General features: G+C 45.1%; 1 protein-coding gene across 3 annotated transcripts in view; it reads left to right on the top strand.

Annotated features, from left to right (window-relative positions):
* The window catches only part of LOC111855503 (connector enhancer of kinase suppressor of ras 2), a 95289-nt gene that overhangs the window by 70102 nt on the left and 3449 nt on the right, over positions 1-21738 (top strand). For all 3 annotated transcript variants that reach the window (XM_023834577.2, XM_023834576.2, XM_023834575.2), the window contains 9 exons: positions 3573-3820; positions 7017-7051; positions 8199-8247; positions 8835-8883; positions 9622-9794; positions 11766-11839; positions 12509-12580; positions 19287-19357; positions 19526-19626. In XM_023834577.2, coding sequence (XP_023690345.2) covers positions 3573-3820; positions 7017-7051; positions 8199-8247; positions 8835-8883; positions 9622-9794; positions 11766-11839; positions 12509-12580; positions 19287-19357; positions 19526-19626 — 872 coding nt within the window. The remainder of the gene's footprint in view (positions 1-3572; positions 3821-7016; positions 7052-8198; positions 8248-8834; positions 8884-9621; positions 9795-11765; positions 11840-12508; positions 12581-19286; positions 19358-19525; positions 19627-21738) is intronic.

Below are 21738 nucleotides of genomic sequence, written 5' to 3'. Positions count from 1 at the left end.
ATACCAATTTATAGGTTTACAGCAAATTCTATTCAGAACCTTGGTGACTGAAATCCTTAGGTTATGAATCCTCGACCACTACGCCACCTTCTGGCTATTCTCCATTATTTACGAGTTGTGACAGGGAGCAGACACAGCGGGTTGAGGTACCTCTTAGTGCCCCCCGAATGCCAGTTCGGAGCAGAACAATCACTTATTTTGTGTTTGCTGTTAGCAAGACGGGTATTCACGGCAGGGGGCTTTGGGGGGCGTCCGCGCCTATAAGCGGACACTCACACACCCAGGCCGCCGCCCTTGCTTTTCCAACCAGACCGTGATCACAGGTCTACAGCTGCGCAACTAGAAATCACCTCCCAGACAAGGATGGACAGATCCCAGCAGAATGCAAGCTGAATGAACCAGTTACGGTCTCGACAGATTTATGCATTCATCAGAATAAGATGAATAATGCAGTAACGGTCTGTCCGTGCAGTGTAATATCACGCCAAAACATCTTTACTAATAATATTTCGTAAATATTGGTTTAAAGTGGGCGGCACGACGGGTTAGCAGTAGGCGCTACTGCTTAACACTTCCAGTGCTGGTGGCTTGATTCCCTCTGCCGGCTTATATATCCTGTGTGTGCAATTTGCGTGATCAGGTGAGCTAGTCTTTAAATCGCCTGCAGCTTGTGCGCATTTTCGCAGTAATCGTCTGCCATCCCATCCGGGGGATTTCCTCCAGGATCTCAACACACTATGTATTTCACAAGCGGTTATGAATGATGAATAATGCAATTGTCTATTTTGCAACTACAACGGTATAACATAACAAAAGTAATTGTAACGTTTAATAAACATTATTGTAAAATTTGTGTGAAACTGTGACGCCTCCATAAAGAGCAGGCCCTGTAAGTGCTCCAAACCGCTGATCCGTGGTAATGTCTCCTTGTTTCTGAGCTTTAACTAGGCGGAGGGTATTATAGCAATATGCAGCTTTTGCGACAGATGCACTGTAGCTTTCAGGCTTTTTTTAAACTAATCTCCAATTTATTTACCCATTTAAGCAGAGCAAGCCCGAAATACCTCTCTCCCCGTGACTTAAATACTTCCTAACAAGGCTGACTGTGGCGGTTCTTTTAATTTTTTTTTTATTTAAAATATAGCGTCGACCAGGTTCAAAGCAGCAGATCGCATCTTAGATATATGGACATATGCACCAATCAAAACAATAATTTCAGAGGCAGCTCTCTCTCTCGCTGTTAAAGTTCCCATTTTTTTCTATCGGATTCTAGCGTGTGGAACCACACAGGACAGAAGATCAAAGTCGGCTGGTCTGAAAAGCCCCCGATCACACACGACTTCCTGCGGCGACAGATCGAAACGCCCGCATTTATATCCAAGCTTATTGATTAAATATGCATTATTAAGCTTTGAATAATGCAATCACCCATGTCAAATACAAATAGCGTGTTTTTGGGAACAAAGGGAATGGATTGTTATCGTAAAAAAAAAAACTCGTAGAAATGTTCGTCTTCATACTCTGTGATCGTGCTGTGGCAATCGCCGTTTGACAGCACTGTAAATTATGAAAGAATAGTTTTTACGGTTAAAATGGCAAAAGGAGATGAGACGATACCTAACAGAAGACATTAGAAATTTAACCAGATAGTTAGCCGTCCTCAGTCCAGCAGTCATGACTGTGCAGATTTGCACCTGCTAATTCTCTCTCTTTGCCATACCCTTGATCTCAATGCTTTCTTCATCTTGGGAATTAATCCTTAATTTTCAGCATCTCTGCTTGAACAGGCCCAGTCTCGCCTTATCATATTTATTGCCTCTTCAATGAAAGGATGGTCCATTTTGCTCCCAAGAATTGTTCACTTTTTAATTTAAAGGAACAGCCCTCCCTTTTTTGATCTGGGTTATCTCCCTGACACAGTCACCGATGTCGGGTGTCACAATGGCCGCTCGTTTACCGGGAGCCAATAAAAGTCACATGGCTGAATGTTGCTTTTCAAAAGGGTCCTGTTCGTCTAATTGGCTGTCGCCGTGGGCCACGTCACCCAGGGAGACAGGGGCTCCATCCAACCCGGGAACAAATCGCACATCCCTGTCCAGAATTAGCGTCTGCTGAGACGGATAAGGACAGGTTCCCTCTGGGACCTTTTCTCCAGATGATTACCGCATTTACTTCCATCCCCTAACCTGGCATCTTAATTATTTATTTACAGAAGTATTGTTTTTTTTTTGGTTTGTTTGTTTTGACTGGAGGTATTAATGCGTAGGATTGGTTAAGTCGCTGGAGAGCTAATGAAATAACACCTAGCCTGAATGAGACCAGGTGGAGGGACAGAGGAGAGAGGGTGGGAGGAGTTGGCTTCCCTCACTCCCTCTGCCCTCTTGCTTGCTCTTTCCAGCATCACCATTAGCATTCAGGGGACACAGGCAATATGACAGAGGCTGCTTTCATTACGTTAGCCTGGCAGCCCCTGGAAAGGTGGGGGGAGGGCCAGTTGCACCCTACACACACACGCGCAGGGCTATATATAGCCTCCACCCACCAGAATGACCTCTCTCCCACACACGCCTGTGTGCACGCGGCCGCCGCTCTGATTGAGGACACACGTCGCCGAGAGTCGTGATGACTCATGCTGTGTGTGTCAGATATCCAGACCCGGACCCGTCCGACACATCCGAGGCTGCGGGGAAGCTGGTTGCCTAGCAGCCGGACGTAGCGGACGCGGCCGGCTGAGATGGCAGCCGTGCCAGCGCCGATGGGGGCTCCGGGCACTGCCACGCCCTCCTATACCCCTCTGAGCTGACCGCGCCAGCCTGACTGTCACATCAGCACAATTACCGTGAAGTGTGCCAATGAGCCTATATAAAATAACTATACTCAAAATAACTATATATTTAAAAACTAAACACATAATATTGTAAGGTTTTTAATTATTCATACATTTTGGATGAAAATTGATCTGGCCGTGAAATGGCTAACCTCTAACTATGTATGAAAGACCTGAACGTCAGCTTAGTGTGTCCTTAGCTATACAGTACGTGTAAAAAGCGAGTATCAGTCAAAGGATCTATAACATCTAGGTGATAGATGCTGACTTTGATTGCTGGCTTTGTTTTTTTTTTTTGATACTTGAAATGACAATATAGTAGCTGTGAAACATGGTACCCATGTATATGTGTGATTTACTTGTATCCAAGGTAACTTGCAATGTGGGTGTCATGGTGGCTGGCACTGGACGTTGTCCATAGGGGTGAATGGTGTCTGAATGTGCTCTGTGGTGTGTCGTCCCCCCCCCCCCCCCCCATTCTTAGGCTGTTCTGTGTCCTACACGGAAAAATGGATGAGCTTACACTACAAAGTTTTACTAGAAGATGAATCTAGATATTAAAAAAATACGTTTGCCTAGGTGCCCACTTATCGGGACAGCTGTGAAGTCCGACAGGGGATTAATCTCTCCTTTCGTAATTCAGGTGCCATTAAGCAGCTTTGACTAACCGCTACGCTCCGGCTGACAAAGACCTTCAAAGCCACATCACCTGACCGGCAACATTTTCCCCGTTCCTCCCGCGCAGATTCCGAAAGCTCGCTGCTGCACTACCTGAGCGACGACAAGATTCTGGTCATCCAGGAAGACCCCGATATCCCCCGCGACTGCAAGCGGGACACGGGCCGGCGTGCGCGCAAGAAGGGCAAGAGCCCCAGCAGCCCCAACTACCCAATCAGCCCCACCCTGCTGGCCTCCACTGTTAGACTGGACTCAGGACCCCCAGAGGGGCTGCCCTTCCCACTGCCCGAAAATAACACTGTGCCGTTTTATCACGTGAGTCTCTCCCTCCTCTTTCCTCAAGTCCACTGACCCATTTGCTGCAAATAAAGTTATACGTTGATATTAAGGCACAAGTCGAATATTCTCATGTGAAAAAAATCCTCAGTTTCGCAAACTCAGAAGGTCTTCTTTTACAAGTCAGAACTTACAGTACCTGTATTACCTATGAACTCAATAAAGTCTTTAAAAGAAGAGTCACAGCCTTGTAGGAATTTTGGTTGAAGGATAGTTACAAGACTATAATACTGTAAATATTCTAAATGCCTGGAAAGCTTTCACTGCGAGACGCCTGTTAGCTTGGGCTACTGTGGTTTTTCATTCTAACTAACCTATTTAAATTAAAATTTTAGAGCTTCCCTGGTAAGCTGTCATTCATTTCATGTGAAGAGGTGAACAGGTGGAGTTTTTTCTTCTCCCATTTGCCTAGGAGATTTTTATTAATGGCAATATAGGTTATTTAGGCCTTGTGCCTATTTTCTTGAATCAGTTCAGGCTAACTGGCCCCGTAGAGGAGAGAGAAGCCCTCTTTCTGCGGATGAAATTAGCAGCGCTGCAGTCAGAGTCTAATTACTGCCGTCCCAAAGCCAATGTTGTTGTAGTCTTGTATTTTTTTTTAATTAGCTTTTATTTTTATGCTATTTTCTATTTTCATTAGAAATCAAGTTTAATTTTAGTTAGCTAATAAGCATGTTTTTTTTGTTTTTTTTTAAGAAATATTTCTATTTAGTTTTTTATATATATTCAGTTTCAGTTTAGGTAATTTTATTTCTAGGGGTAGACTGAAAGTTGAATGTGTCTGTCCTTGAGATAGTCCTGTAGTCCTACACAAATACACAATCTGTCCTCAAAATGGGCAAATTGTGTTCTAGGTATTATCAATGGTGTTTAAAGATAAACCAATCATACGGAAAGTATTTGATGTTTGTTTTTATTTTATGTTAGTTTCTGAAGCAATATTCATAGTTTTTTTAGTTGTAGTTTTTTATTTGTCTCTGTTATTGTATTTCAGTTTATGAAAATGTTTTTTTTTTTAGCTGTAGTTAACTGTAATAACGCTGCTCACAGCAGGCCGATTAGTAGCTGATTGGTAGAGAGAGATCACAGCTGCCGATCCCAAAGCCAGAGCCGCCAACAGCCTCCCTCCCTCCATGTCCGGACCCCTCATGCCCCCTGGGTTCCTCCTCAGAAATAGCTTATGCAAAGAACAAGGCTGTTCTGCTGCTCCAAGCATGATCAGACCCTCAGAATACTGTTTCCTCCGCACTGGATCCGAGGCGACCCTCGGCCAGTCACGGAAAAGACATGAATCAATGTGGGAAAAAAATCTTTTTTTTTTTGTTTAACTTATCTCTTTATCTCCAGTGCTGACCGCCTGATTGGTTTATTCATGATGCTGGAATTCCCTTTTTAAAGTTTGGAGCTCGCCGTGTAAGTAGGGTGTTCGTGGGAGTTTTATTTACGCAAAAATGTTCTGAGGGCAGAACGAGAAATGATTGGCTCAGAGAGATAACCAATCAGATTGTGGCGGAGGTTGGTCCAAGCAATTGGTGGAGGCAGGACTAAGACATGTGATTAGTTTGTCCCGTCTCCTCTAGCTCCTTGGACCTGCCTCCTCTACAATTACAATCTGATTGGTTATCTCTCCGAACCAATATTTTTTTTGTTATGCCCTCAGAACATTTTTGTATACGTAAAACTCCCATGAACAAGTAGGGGATGTTTGTTTTATCATCCAGACCCAGAGGATACTAAGCCTGGCTGGTTTGTCTTTATCATATTACCTGTAGTGAGAAGAGTCTCTGGCTCTGTCTCCTCCAGTCGAACGCTTAGGAACATGCTGAGGGGCAATTTGCATAAAAATTGACCCGGAGCCCCACCCCATGCCCACCTGTCCAAATATGTAGCCCATCTGTGAGGCCGGCAAACATGCCCCGTTGGCCTCAGCTCTCGCACCTACAGAGTGAGACAGGAACCAGAGGACCTTTTGGCAACATTGGCCTTGAAAAGACATCCTTGTGCCAGTCAGTAGCTCCTCTACCGCTGGGTGCGGGAAGGCGTGCCATTGGCCAGAAGGCCGCCATGTGACAGGTAGTGCTCGAAACCGATAGGTGGGAATGGTGAGGACAACATGGGGCTGCCGTGACAGACATCTTGGTATTTTGCATCCGCAAGCAGGTCGAGAGTCATGCACCAGGGGGCACCTCTGAGTTATGGGATGCCTAGATTAGTCCATAATGGATGACGAGATGAGAATCGTGCTCGTCGTCCAAGTTGTTGGTCTCTCCTCCGGGTAGGGGTGGTTCAGGGTGGTGGGGGGAGTGGTTGGGCTGTGCGATAAATTGGTGCATTGAATGTATGCCACCCGCCCACTCCATAGCAGTGAACAGAGAACAGTGTGGCTCTCCCATGGTGCAATGGGGCTCCGAAGGCATCAGCATTCATCAGGTTGGCAAGGACAGTGTTCTCAGACTAATCTCTCTCGCCGGCGCCTCGATCAGGCCAAATGAAACGTTTTCAGATTCATCTCCCTCTCTTTAGCTGTGCCTTAATCTAAATGAGAATGCATTTTGGACAGCTCCTATTTTCCTGGTCACAGCTTATATATCCTCCTCATGGGTTTATAATGATGTAAATACCCTGAAACTTATAAACAAAAAATAAATGTACCCTGTGTTCTTTGGTGCTGTGATTTTCAAACTAAAGAACTGATGATTAGAAGAATTGTGAACAAGTAAGCTTTTCGGAAACATCAGGTGAGGACATTTCTGTTTTCTTCTTCAAGATCTGCACAGCCAATGGGAAAGCAGCGCTAAATCCACTTCTTCAGTGATAGAGGCTATAGACATAATCTCATTTGTGGCTCACAGACCTTTAGTTCATTTCCTCGAGGCTCTCACACCATCACTAACTGAATTAGTGTCTTCAGATTGCCCGTAGTGTGAGTGTGTGTGTGCATGCGTGTGTGTGCGTGCGAGTGTGTGTGTGTGTGTGCGTGCGCCCTGCAATAGACTGACTTCCCATCCAGCTTTGCCTTGACTACAGGACTATCTCATGCCTTGTGCCTGGTACTTAAATGCAGGGGGAGATAACGTAGGAATGTTATGGTGAGCTGTCTCTATCCGCCGCAGTGCATTTTGTGTGCCTGTGAATCACTGGCCCCTGATCTGCCTTTCTGTCCCCTTCCCGTCAGAGAGCCGGGGACACACTGCGGCCAGAAGCTGACCGGTGAGTGAAGCTGTGGAATGAAACGCTAACTGGTCCTTGTGCAGACTTGGCGCACGACCCATAATTGTAAATGCTTCGATGCAGAGCTCTTCAAAAAAACAAAAGTACGATATTTTGAGGTACGAGGTCTGTAACTGGAAAGTCGCCGGTTCAAAATTAAGACTCAGCAGAATGATTTTATTTTTGTGCCCCTCAGTCAGGCCCTTAACCCCAATTGCTCTAGGGACTTGACCCTGATTTCTTGATTCTATGTCACTTCGGGTAAAAGTGTCTGCTAAATGAAAGGGTTAAGGGTTAAGCTTGGCCCCTTAACCCAACAAGAGCAGGAAGATTATCCCTTTGATAAACACGCAGAGTGACACCTGCCGAACGGCAGTGATTTGTTATGATGGTCAGGATCACAGGGAGTGTGTTGGCATGGATGCATCAGTAAACCCCACATCAAAGCGCCGTGTGATCACATCAGACAGCCCCAGGTTCGAGGCGGCCTCGAGGATCGCCGCAGTACCAGCCCGCTAATCAGGGGGCGCTTTGATTCCCTCCTAGTTTGACCTTGGGCCCCTTGTGCATCCTGCCTGTAGAGTCATTGCATTACATTATACATATACACACACACGTATAATATGGAAATATGAGAAATGCATTGGAAGGTGTCTGCGGAGTCATATTCAAGTGCTTTGCTTGGGGTGGACATGCTACACGAGAAAACTGATGTCAAAATATCAAAAAATATCACAAAAAAGTGAAGTGTGCACAGATTATAAATGTATATAAGCAAAAGCTAACGATTTCGGTGTTGCTAAGCATAAACAAGTACATACCATCCACAACTGAAAGTGTCCTCCTCTCTTCCGTGATGAAGGCTGAAGGTCATCCCAACTTGGGGACTCGGGTAGCAAAATTAGTTCGGGAATTTCTCACTCGAAAGTACAAGTTGACGGGGGCATTGACGTGCCAACTTCCGAGTCGGCGGCACGTATTTATCATAAATCCTGTTAGCGCGTGAAGGCAGAGTGATCGTTCCTGTATTTGGGACTTAACTGTAATCATCGGGAATTTGGGGAGATTTCGACCCATGCTGATGCCGGATAGGCATTTCGTGAATGTGGGACCCTGCTTTATAACGCAGTCCTCCTTCTCCACACAGGTATCCCAGCTCTGGCCTTGAGAGACAAGCTGGTACATCTATGAGGAAGGTCAGTCTGACTCTGAGACCATTGTAGAAAAGTGAGCGACTCAGCGAATGTTCAGAGGATGTAACTCAGAAATTAACTCGAGTACCTTTGTATGGATATTGTCCTTTTCAGTGTTGTAATCGTTAATTTGTTCATCAGGATTGGGTTCAATAAAGTTTGTTATCTTATCTTAGAATTATAGTTTTGTCAAGTTTTTTATGACACCATATATCCAGTAAAGCAATACAGACTAAGACATATATTTCTAGCACACAGGAGCTGCACTGTCTCCTTCATACTGCCATGTATTGGAGGCCTTGACTAAAGTATCTTCTTGACTAGATAATGAGCCTCTACTGAGATGGTCACGCTCATTATGGCGGGGTCCTCGGCTCGATGGCCGCCCCACTTCTCAGGCGTCACGAGGACGCTGCGATTAGACTGAGGGGCCTCTTTCCATTTGCTCGTGCCTGACCGTTAACTGAGCACATTCGCTGTTCCGTAGACACACTCAGCTTGTGAGTCGCCCCACTCTTCGGTTCGATTGGACATCAACCTAATATCTCTCTCTCTCTCTCTCTCTCTTTCTCTTTCTGTCCCTCATCTAGTCTTTTCATTATGCTTCCCTGAGAACTAAAACCAAAAAGAGGACCAAAGGTAAGGTGACCCCGCCTAGCCGCCTACCATACTGCCACCGTATTGTCACCATGTTGGAAAGGGTTCAGATTCAAACAGATAACTGTGCAGACTAATGAAAGGGAGCCTGGATGCCATATGAGCACAGGCAACGTGTGGGGGGCGGGGGGGGGGGGCTTGGGTGTTGATGATGGAGCTGGAAGAGAAACGAGATAAAGACGATTGAAAAAGATGCAGTGTCGATAATGCACTAATCAGTACGCACAGTGCTGCCGGTAGGACTCGCCCTGCCGGGGTCGGGGGGGTCGGCAGATGCTGACAGTTACATTAATAGATCTGGGCTGAGAGGGGGTGTGATGAGGGTGCGATCGGGGATGAAGAGATGCTGCCAGTAAAATTTATCCATTGGGTGGGGGGCTGGAGGGAGGGGGCTATCAAATTTGCTGATTGACTGATTGCCCACGGTGGGGGGGTCATATTTGACCTATAGATCAACTGACCAGATTTAATAAGTTTGACTCTTCCATTTTTCCTGCAGCGAGGAGGGGCCCCTGATTTTGCCAGGGTCCTAGGTTTTAGCTCACCATTGTCGGTGCATTAATCCGCCTCTGGTTGTCAGGCTGGGGTTAAAGGTCGACTCTTGTCCAATGTCAACTCATGGGCTGGATAGGATTGGCTGTGAGATGCCATGTGGTTCAGAGGTCACCCTGTCACCGTCAAGGGTAACGGCTGCCCGGAGCCCGCCCCTCTCCCTGGCAGGTTCTCTGACAGTCGGAAGCCGCAGACGCATCTCCTGCAAGGACCTCGGCCACGGAGACTGTGAGGGCTGGCTGTGGAAGAAGAAGGACGCCAAGGGCTACTTCACTCAGAAGTGGAAGAAGTACTGGTTCATTCTGAAGGACTCCTCGCTGTACTGGTACACCAACCAGAACGTAAGCAGCCGGAGCGTCAGCCCGCTCGAGAACAAACGCACGGTGGAAGTACGGTTCACTTTGAGCCGTCTTCCTTATCTATTTATCCAATACGGTTGTGGTAGCTGAGAAGTGTAGGACCAAGACGGGGAGACGACTGTGGCAGACAATAACGTAGTAATACCTGTCGCAGAGTTGACATGTCATACAATATTAATCCAATCCCACTGTAGCTCAAAATATGGTAGTACATATAAAATTTAATTTTAAATCGCATACCAGGTTCTGATTTAGTGATTTAGCACTGATATGGAAGAAAGGAGGTCTCTGCTACCTGTAAATAAACTGCGATACTATATAAATGACGCGGAATGCGGTGAACCTCAACTAAGCAACATTGAGTCATCAGTGGGTTCTAAAGCCACCGAGGTGATAGGAAGCCATCAGAGCCCTTGGGAGCTGAGGCAGGCTGGCCTAGTGTAGCGGCCATCTGACAGCGGCAGCAGGGCACCGCAAACACAACATTATAACCGGAATCCCTTCAAAACACGCTAAAGCTACGGGAAAGCGTGTTCTAATCTGGCCTTAAGATCTGAGATTATATCTGATGCCCAGACAAAGCCTGGAAGATTATCCCGCTGCGGTGGGGCCTTCGCTGGCAAGAGGCCTACTTCTGGCATCACTACTTGATATTGAATATATCAGATATTTTCATGAGTTTCCAGCACCTTGAGAACAATGGGAACAGTTTTCCTGGTCTTGGAAAGTATCTACATCCTTCTAAACAAGTTGAAGGATGTTCATTGAAGTATTATAGAAGGCTGGTAATAGTTCTACCAGCCTGTTGATGTGAGGTAACAAATGCATGTGCCATCACCACCAGCAGTAACACCAGCAGCACCACCAGCAGTAACACCAGCAGCACCACCAACATTAACACCAGCAGCACCACCATCACCACCAACAGTAACACCAGCAGCACCAGCAGCACCACCAGCAGTAACACCAGCAGCACCACCATCACCACCAGCAGTAACACCAGCAGCAACAACAACATTAACACCAGCAGCACCACCAACATTAACACCAGCAGCACCACCAGCACCACCTACATTCCCCCCATCATTGATGGATTCCAGGTGTCTAGTTGTGGCGATGCTTCTGATTCCCTTTGTGTTCATGGATGTCACCTCAGTCTTTATTAACCTTATATTCAGAAAGTCAAATTTATTGAAGTCTGGGGTAATAGGACTTGTGCTTCTAGAAGATCTAGCATATGTTATCACCCAGGAAATCACTGCGGTGTCAACAATGTCTTCTTAGCTCTGATCATGGTTCTTTCTGGAAACGAATGTCAGTAGTGAGCATCCGTTATGCTGGCGAAATTAGCTAGCTGACGTTTACATTCAGGAATGCAGGTAACTCTAGCCAGCTCATTATGGCTGTGGGCTCTGCTGCTGGCTAAGTTCTTCCTTAAATGAGTCTGTCTCCATACAAAAGGGCAGAAATATTACTGGCAATTAATGAAGACCCTATTGTAGGAAACAAAACCGCTTAGTCTGCCAGAATTTTGTGACAAAATGGTGCTGGAGGCCTGAATCTTAGAATGTTAATAGAATTTATATTTTAAATTACTTCTCATTGTCTCAGGTGAACAACAATAAAAATTTAAAGATGTTCATGATTCCAGTATAATGATATCGACAGGTGTAAAATTTTGGCTTTATGTACCTTTCCCAACTTGGACATCTTCCTGTGTCTTTTAGAAACTTAAGTTCCTGAAGGTAAAGTTACTAATCACGCAGAGGGCCTTGAATGGATGTCTAAGATAAGCTGTTTCAGCAACAACAGCGACCTTTTTCAGAAGGCTTTCACGGCTATGAGTCATTGGCAGGGTCTGTTTCCAGTGATGGATGTTAAACACGTTTGGTTGAAGGACATTAGGGTTAACTTATTCTCTCTCCCTCTCTCTCACTCTCTTTCTCTCCTCAGGATGAGAAAGCAGAGGGGTTTATCAGCCTACCCGAATTCAGGATAGACAGAGCGATCGAGTGCAGGCGGAAATTGTGAGTGCATCACTGCCCCCCCCCCCCCCCCCCGCCCCCCGCTGCTCCAGACCTCCTTCAGGTCATAGTTTGTGTTCTGACAGGGGTACAGAAGGGGCATGGATACCCTGGCCGATTCAGAAAGCCGGGCATTTTACGGGGGTCCTTGAATACTTTCAGTTATCTTGTCAGGGGGTCCAGCATTTCTAGCTACGCCCCCTGCAATCTGACCTCGGTCTGATGTCATCAAACAGAAACCGTGGCTCCTTTACGGTATTGGGAGCGTGAGGTTTGACCGAAAGCAGATGTTAACTCTGATTGCGAGCAGAGAGCCTCACGGTGCACAACAGCGTGTGAGTGCTGCCTCTCCTTGGGTAGCGTCAGACCGCACCACCCTCTGCTTCATTCCCCTTTTCGAAAGTACAGAGAGACGAGCAAGGTTGTGAAAAAGGGGCCAGATGCATCCATAACGCTGCATGGGTGGCGAAAAACGATGCACGTCTGCTCCCCAAGTCACTGATGTCCACCCGAGAGGCTGATTGAGCTCTGATGTCGGTTATCACGCAGAACAGCAGTGGGGGGGCGCGCTCTGCGTGTGTGCGTGCGTGAGGTCACCCCTGCGCACGTGGGCTGGACGGTGCTGGCTGTCTCCTCCTCCAGTGACTAACTGGCTCCCTCCATCTTCTCCAGTGCCTTCAAAGCCTGTCACCCCAAAATCAAGAGCTTCTTCTTTGCCACCGACTGTTTGGAGGAGATGAACAGGTAGGTGAAGGCAGTGATGACAGCAGAATGCATGCAAGGACTCCAGGAACCCCGTTATTAAATATAGTAGGTCTAGCTGCATTCCCCACTGGTTTACCCTGGTTAACAGGGTATAACATCATTACTGCCCTCTATCGTTAATACACTAGTGCACTAGCTAAACTGTTACATTTATTTACCACTCACTGGCCGGTATCTTGAGCTATTGTCGTTCCAAAACTAAAAGCTGGTTTCAGGTTTTTAGATCTTATCAATGTATTTAGTGCAGAATACTGGAAAAAAATGCAAAATACTTGCTCAGATCGACTTGCGACTCATTCATACTGCTTTACCGCTATCCAAATCCCTGCCCATTAAAAAAATGACGAGGAGCAGGGAAAGGAAGTTCCCTCCGAAAGGATAAAAGGTCTTATCCAGTGAAGGGAGGCGAGCCCCCGACAGCCGACTCCATGTCCGTGGGCGGTGGCTCGGCTTCAAGCAACGCTCCGCGTCTGCCGAATGAATACAGTCCCTGTCTGAAAACCTCCGCGCACCGCCGGGCCAGTTTGCCTTTCATCCGTAACGGCGCCATCTGCTGCCCGCCACGATGGCGCGTCGTCTGCCTTTTTACGGCCATTTTCTCCGTATTTACGTATTATTATTATTTCGTCTGATTCGTGCTGGATTTTGTCATAGGACAGAAAATGGAAAATTGAAATGAAATATTGCTTAAAAATACAGCCAGAAGAATCCCGTTGAATTTTGTGTGTGTTGAAACAGGAGAGTGCAAGGTCCTGCATACATATATGGAGTTTTTAAGATTATATTCATTCATGCATCTTTCAACGTTTGCGGATCACGCAAACTCCACACCCACACAGGACTAGGATTCAGTCCAGTGGCGGGTCAACTGTACACTGGGCCCTGGGGCAAAAATGGACCATGCCCCCCCCACCCCCTTCCAAATTCACACCTAGGACCTGCCTACACCAAATGCAGCAGTTGCAGATGATGAAATTTAAGTAGCCCCCAAATATTGTACCCATCATGCACTATAGTAGTTGGCAAATTCCACAAACATGCTTTTTGAACAACATAGTTTGAAGTATTTTTTTTGTATGATGTTGTATACATTGTATACATTTGCATGAGATTGTATACATTGTATACATTTGCATGAGATTGTATACATTGTATACATTTGTATGAGATTGTATACATAAAAATGAGATATAAAAATCAGGAGTCTGTATTATATGCATGATATCAGAACTGTAATTCTCATGACTATTTCACACATATGTGAGACTGGAGGTGAGAGGGTGGGCCTCGACGTCGCTCTGGGGGCCCAGGCTCTGTGACGGCTGCCCCGCCTCTTAGTCTGCCCCTGATTCAAACCTCCACTCATTTTAAACATGTATTCCTTACGATGACACACTAATTAACATTGTAATAGTATTTTAAAGAGTCACTGATGTACTCCAGTCAGAAACGAAGCACTGAGAACCCACATGAGGCCAGACTTTTGAAATATTTTCATTTTCAAACCTCTGTCTCTCAGCTGGGGGTGGGGGGGGTGTGAAAGTATTTTAGGGTCCACCAGAGCCCTTCATTACTGATTGTGTATGCTCAGCCATGTCTAAGATCACCTGCAATCTGCTAAATTTGGAATAGGGCCTTCGATGACAAGGGTGCATAAATAATTTAGTCTCCCTTTTGTCCCAGAAAGAGGTTACGCTGACCTCCTTATTCATCTTCCTCGCTGGCTCTGCTCTGAGGCGTAGAGAGCCACGCTGCATTGTGGGAAGGCAGAGGACTTTTTTAACCGGTGAAAGAGAGAACTTGATGAATCTGTGATATGCCCTTTACATTCACTTTAATTAATTCATTAGGGGGTCACTAGTGCAACTTTGAGAATGATCTGGTCTCTGTTCCTGTGCTTCTTTTAACAGACCTCTGTTAGTTCCATTGATCTTGTATTTCTGCATTTGTGTTTATTTCTATTGAGTTAATATTAAGGTGACTGAAAATGTGGGGAACTCATACAACACATGATAATATAGTATCATAATGAAAGAATTTTATTCTCTAGAGTCTTTGGATCTTGCTCTAATTAGGGTTAGGGTTTTTTGATCACCGCTTAACAATCTTGTGTTTTTAATTAAAAAAAAAAAAAAAAAAAGCATGCTTAATTGCAAAATTTGAATCTTGAAGCAAGCCTACAGCATTATGAGGATGTAACTGATGTTATTTATTTATTTTGGGATGATCAGATAAATTAGCAGTTGCTTCTCCCCTTTCGCGGATGCAGTTTCGGTGGCGTTGGAAAACGGCCGGTCAGGCGGCAAGGCCAGCTGTGCTCTTTCTCTATCATAAGTTGTTTTCGATTAACCCCCATGCAGTAGCTCACCGTAACCTCACATCCTGTCACACAGCTGCCACCTCCTCTTCCCAAAGGATGGGGTATAGACTACATCCTTCATATCCTTTGCAGTCCAGAATACAGTAGATGCTACAGGGACTATGGAAGACCTCATAAGATTCCGGGAGTTTCTTTGTACCAGGTTGTCACTCTAGAACTTCAGAAGAAGGGATCAGTCTTCACACTTTGTCCTTCTAATCAAATTGCAACTCATGGAGATTAGATGTATAAAGTACCTTAGCTTGTAGCTGGTTACATAAAGCTAAATTTATGTCACTCCCTCTGTGATCGCACCTGAAATCGTGTTAGCACAATCCACAGCTAAACCCTGCAGTCCAAGTCCATCCCACTGGGCAATAATCAAAAGAATACTGTAAATGACCATGCAAGAATGTGGAATTACATGAGGACTGGATAAAAAGCATGATTATCCCCGTCATCTGCTTCAGATGAGGGGTTATGATTCACAGACACTGTAGAAGCAGTGTCCGGGCGGCTCTCACACTGGCCATCTTAAATGTACTCATGTACTGCTTTTCTATCCAGTTAATTCCAAGGGTCTTCTCTCAATCCTTATCCCCCACTCCAAGCCGTTCCACATTTTAGTTCTGTTCTGCTACTAGCACCCCTCGTTTTACTTGCCAGTTAATTATAAAACCCTTTATCACCTGGCTCAGGCACGCAAGCAGTGGACTAGAACAAATATGTGGACTGGTTGCGGAGGCTTGAGGACTGGGTTGGGACCCACTGGGTTAATTTACCCAACTCTTCTGAAGCTCACTGACAAATACCCTCCTGACACACTCTCACGCAGGAGGCGACACTGCTCAAGTCCCTCCTCGATTCAGGCTGGCATGTTTTAGAAATTCCCGTGCTTGCTGTTCCCGCACAGGTCCCGACGGGTGAGCAGAGGGTGTGATTTTAAGCTTCAGAACCTTGATGCTGCTCAGTATGCTAGTCTCTGCCTAATTCCGGAGACCCAGATTTTTAAATAGTCTGCCTGACGTCCTCGGGGACACCAAACGCGTCCCGCTGACACAATTGCTCAATCCTCCGCGTTCCAAGGTCACCTCCCTGTAGCGGGGTAGCTGAGAAGGGACTATTACTTTTTTTTTGTAATCTCTCACAAACAAATAAGCAAATAAATAAAGAAAGAAATCAGTAAGAACCACCACCCTGGACAGTATAAGCAATAAGGAAGATGGATGAATATTTAAGGTCATTATAATTTTATAGATCTGTTTTATAATACAAGTGGTCAGATGGGGGGAAGTCACGGACATCCCGGTGTGGGGCAAGGCTATTTTTCTGTGGTTGCACTACAGTTTCCTGTTTTCTCTATCGCCCCCTACAGCTCAAAAAAAAAAACTCCAAGTCCCTGTTCCAGTTTCTAGTTACCATGTGATCTGAATGGAGCAATTCAATGCATTGCAAATAATTACATTATTTCAATTATAATTACACTATTGCAGTTAAAATACAGCATTATTGGGTATTAAAAAAAAAAACTATTCCCATTCATAGGGTGAGATGCTGTATTTGTGCCACTCTTCACGTGTTTTGCACTGTGCGTCGTACAGATTGCCTGTGAAATTTACTGGAATCAACTGGAATTAACTGGTTAATTCACAAGACTGGATTGTTAATATTCCCCTTCAGTATGACATTATGCTTACATATTACACCCAAAAATAAGCACATGTGTTTATATATAGTCTATATATTGACATATAGTGATATATTGTATATTCACAAACACATACACACACAAAGTCGTGTAATCATATCTTTTTGGGGACCACTGATTCATTTCTGTGGGAAAAATGCTAATGCTAACTATGACAACCTTAACCCCTACCCAGCCCTAACCATAACCATAAGTAACCAAATAAAATACAAGAGTGCTTGCATTTTTAGTTTTTTCATTGCAGTCATGGATTTTTATAAAATTGAGTTTTCCCATAAAAAAGGGTATTTATCACGTTGTGGGGACATTTGGTCCCCACAAGGTAAGGTATACCTGGACCACACACACACACACACACTCACACACACACATAATGTGATAACTCCTCAGAATACAATGTTAAAGTGAACATATCTTCACCATGTTATGGGGAGGAATATTCCAGTACAAAAAAAAACAACCCCCCCACCCCACCTCCCGCCCCCCCCCCCCCAGAGGCAGGGCAGAATTTTATGACTCAGAATAATGCACTGGCCCCATTCTCCCCCAGTCCTCCTCATTTAAAAAAGTCCAGAGCACAAGTGACACTTCAAGTCCTTAATGTTTGCAGTGACCTGGACCTGCTTGCCATCCCGCTCGCATGCAGGGCGCTTTGTGCTCACAGCTGCACGGTACAGCAAATAAAAAGCAGCCGCGGGGGGGGAAGCAGGGGAGGGGGAGATGGGAGAGATGTCCTGTATTGTGTGTACTGCATCAGTGTCGTCTCTAACGGGGGCACGCCTCACCATTGAGGGCCGGTCACATGTCAAGGATCCGACAACTTCCTTGGCTGTCACCCATGATTCTGCAAAGGGGGGACGTTCCCAGAGCATGACCCCCCCACCATGCGCACTGCTTACAGCATAGAATGAAGACATAACCCAGATACAGCGCGGTCAGGTCCTGGGTGGAATAGGCGATTTTACTGGGGGTGAAGGGGTGCAACTGCACCCTCTACTGGTCAGATGAAAATGCCATTTGAACATATATAAAGTTATATTTGAAAATGCGGCTTGTGTTAGTCATATCAATATGTAATAATAATTCATTGTAAATCCATATAATTTTTCTTACAAAGTTATTTATCTGGTTGAATGATGGCTGGGCTCTCTCACCTTCAACCCTTTAGGAGAAAAACATAGAATCACTTATGCTGGGGTACGTTTCCCATGCAATGATAGAAGTTAGCTTTAACAAACTAACTAACATCAGAAGTATGACTGTTTTCCCAAAACCATCATACTTTGTTAGTACCACAGTAGTTTGAACCACGTTAGTTCGAACCACCATAGCTCTGGTTTCCCAACATGAATCGTTTGACTCTCATGGCGGGTCGCTTGCAAAAACTCACTTTGTGATATTATTTCTAAATACGACAGTTGTACCGATAATAGATTATTAATTTATTGTGTTAGTCATATAAGAGCAATAATAATATTAAAAACTTGAAAATATCTATAGTGTCATAATAATAATGATACTCAAATGATGATTATGGAGGAAAAAAACTATTAGTTATTTGGCTACAATGCATTTAGTGGAATCGACTCTATCCGTAATTACGTTTATTTAATTCTTACATTTTAATTACACTATTAACACATAAATTCCTGATCTGGTTTTGAATATACAGCCTATTAACTGCTCAGTGGGAATGATGGGCGATCAGGTTCGTTGCCTATGTGGCCATGGGTTTCATTCCAAACACCTGGGTTTTTTTAAAATATTTTCCGTATTGCAACGAAAGCTCTCAGTCATTAAGAAGTGATTCATTATTTGTAGCCATTAATTTGCCCGTGTTGTTTGCTTTCTCCATGTATTTTCTAATTTGTTACTGTGTGTACGTAAGCGCTGAATGATAAATCGTTTCAGCATGGTCATCGCTGTGTGCGCGTGCGTAATAATCCTATTGCATGTGTCGGCGCTGCTTTGTTTCCGTTGACACAACCCGTGGCAACACTACTAACTTACAAGACACATTTTATTGTTCTATTTGGCGATAATTTATTTTGGGTAATTCCATCTCCTTTTTGGTTTTATACATATCGCAATATGTGATATTGTGATGTCATAATCATGTAGTTTGCTTTGGGGCATGCTATTGCCCTTTTTTGTACCAAGTGCACCACCTGGTGGGGTCAAAAAATACAGCGCATGGTTCATGAGGCATCATTTTGTCCATTACTACAATATATACTTTACCAGGCTGTTATCTGTCTTGCTCAGAGGGTCCAGTTTTTAGTTTTAACATTGGCTTTGTAAGAAATCTTAAACAGCATTTACCATGCAAGAACCCCCCCCCCCCAAAAAAAAAAAACAAAATAAAAAAATAATAATAAATTGCATCGTATTTATATTTGTATTTATGTGCAGCACTATAGGGGGCACTGTGTACTTGTACTTGACATGTGACAATGAAGAACTCTTGAGTCTTGAGTTTCTTATGCAGCTGGTTTATCTGAACCACTGCAAAAAAAGCTGTGTAAGTGTTAGAATTTTAGCTCTCTGTAAAAACTTCAGGTAAGCAGTTGATTGTGCTTAAAAAGGGGAAACAGTGTCTGCTTTTGATCCCCCGGCAGGTGGATGAACCGGCTCGGACTGGCAGCTATAGGCTATACACCCGATGACAAAGTGTCTCGCCCCGATGAAGGTGAGGGAGCACAGCGGGGATCCTGCTGCGCCCTAAACGAATGCAGCCTCGCTCTCAGGCCATTTTAAATACTGCCCAGATATAGTCACCAACGTGTCTGCCGCTCCCACAGCCGGCTCCTCTCTCCATGCCGTGAAAATGTGAATCATTGAGCACGTCTCTCTGCAGATTACTGGAGCGAAAGTGACCAGGATGACATCGACGGGTCTATGACCCTCAAGCAAGAAGGTCCCTCTTCACTGTGTGAAACATACCACCGAACTCCCTCTGTAAGCCCTCACTCTCTATTTAGCAGCATACACACACACACACACACACACACACACGTGTTTGCTTTTATGATGTCATGGTGACAGCCTGTTGTCTCACTTTAATATTTACTGATCCCATTCTTTGGCTCCTTAAAAAATGATGATGATACTATAAAAGAAAGGCCTCTGACAGTTTTTATCACGCTCAGTCTCCACAAAGATGGAAGCATATGCCCACAGTCAGGGACAACCACTCAGAGATACTTTTCTGCCTTGAGGAAAGCATTATACACAACTGTCAACTGTCAGCACTCTTATTTCACTGTGTGCAAGCACAGGACAGCAGCGGGTTCAACAGAACAGTGACGGCTTTTAGGGTGAATAAAACATCACAGCCCTCCCGCTGGCACAGTAGCCCTTAACTGCCTCTCTGTTTAACTAACGTGAGAGCAGTCGACGTACAGATTCGCTTGGTGCTTAACAGGTGATGAACACTAGATGGCGCCAAATACAAATCTAAAGAGGATTATGAACTAAATGAATTGGGAGCAGTAGTGATCAAGCAAGTCATTAGGAGGATTTATTAGGGGAAATATTTTGCTACCACTTTACACTAAGGCTCTTTTTTTGCCATGTGGTAGTAACTCAATAGCAAAAAAATCTGTGTTATAAACAATCCTTTGGGATTGTGGGCTGGTACTCACTGGTCCGCAGTATCAGCACCTCTTCCTTTCCAGAGTAATGCCACCTCTCAGTATCTTCTGGTTCTGAATAACAAAGGAAGTACCAGAATCTGGTACTGAATAAGAAGTGACATACCGGCACCTGAACACTGAATAACAAGGGGAGTACTGGCACTTAGTACTGAATAACAAGGGGAGTACCAGAACCTGGTACTGAATAAGAAGTGGAGTACCGGCACCTAGTACTGAATGACAAGGGGAGTACTGGCACTTAGTACTGAATAACAAGGGGAGTACCAGAACCTAGTACTGAGTAACAAGGGGAGTACCGGCACCTGGTACTGAATAACAAGGGGAGTACCAGAAACTGGTACTGAATAAGAAGTGGAGTACCGGCACCTAGTACTGAATGACAAGGGGAGTACTGGCACTTAGTACTGAATAACAAGGGGAGTACCAGAACCTAGTACTGAATAACAAGGGGAGTACCGGCACCTGGTACTGAATAACAAGGGGAGTACCAGAACCTAGTACTGAATAACAAGGGGAGTACCGGCACCTGGTACTTAATAACAAGGGGAGTACCGGCACCTGGTACTGAATGACAAGGGGAGTACCAGAACCTAGTACTGAATAACAAGGGGAGTACCAGAACCTGGTACTGAATAACAAGGGGAGTACCGGCACCTGGTACTGAATAACAAGGGGAGTACCGGCACCTGGTACTAAATGACAAGGGGAGTACCAGAACCTAGTACTGATTAACAAGGGGAGTACCAGAACCTGGTACTGAATAAGAAGTGGAGTACCGGCACCTGAACACTGAATAACAAGGGGAGTACCGGCACCTGGTACTGAATGACAAGGGGAGTACCAGAACCTAGTACTGAATAACAAGGGGAGTACCAGAACCTGGTACTGAATAAGAAGTGGAGTACCGTCACCTGAACACTGAATAACAAGGGGAGTACTGGCACTTAGTACTGAATAACAAGGGGAGTACTGGCACATAGTACTGAATAACAAGGGGAGTACCGGCGCCTGGTACTGAATGACAAGGGGAGTACTGGCACTTAGTACTGAATAACAAGGGGAGTACCGGCGCCTGGTACTGAATGACAAGGGGAGTACTGGCACTTAGTACTGAATAACAAGGGGAGTACTGGCACTTAGTACTGAATAACAAGGGGAGTACCGGCGCCTAGTACTGAATGACAAGGGGAGTACTGGCACTTAGTACTGAATAACAAGGGGAGTACCGGCGCCTGGTACTGAATGACAAGGGGAGTACTGGCACTTAGTACTGAATAACAAGGGGAGTACCGGCGCCTGGTACTGAATGACAAGGGGAGTACTGGCACTTAGTACTGAATAACAAGGGGAGTACCGGCGCCTGGTACTGAATGACAAGGGGAGTACTGGCACTTAGTACTGAATAACAAGGGGA

Source organism: Paramormyrops kingsleyae, chromosome 10, assembly GCF_048594095.1.
Source record: "Paramormyrops kingsleyae isolate MSU_618 chromosome 10, PKINGS_0.4, whole genome shotgun sequence".
In the NCBI taxonomy this organism is placed as follows: domain Eukaryota; kingdom Metazoa; phylum Chordata; class Actinopteri; order Osteoglossiformes; family Mormyridae; genus Paramormyrops; species Paramormyrops kingsleyae.
This window is presented reverse-complemented; position numbering and strand designations above follow the sequence as displayed.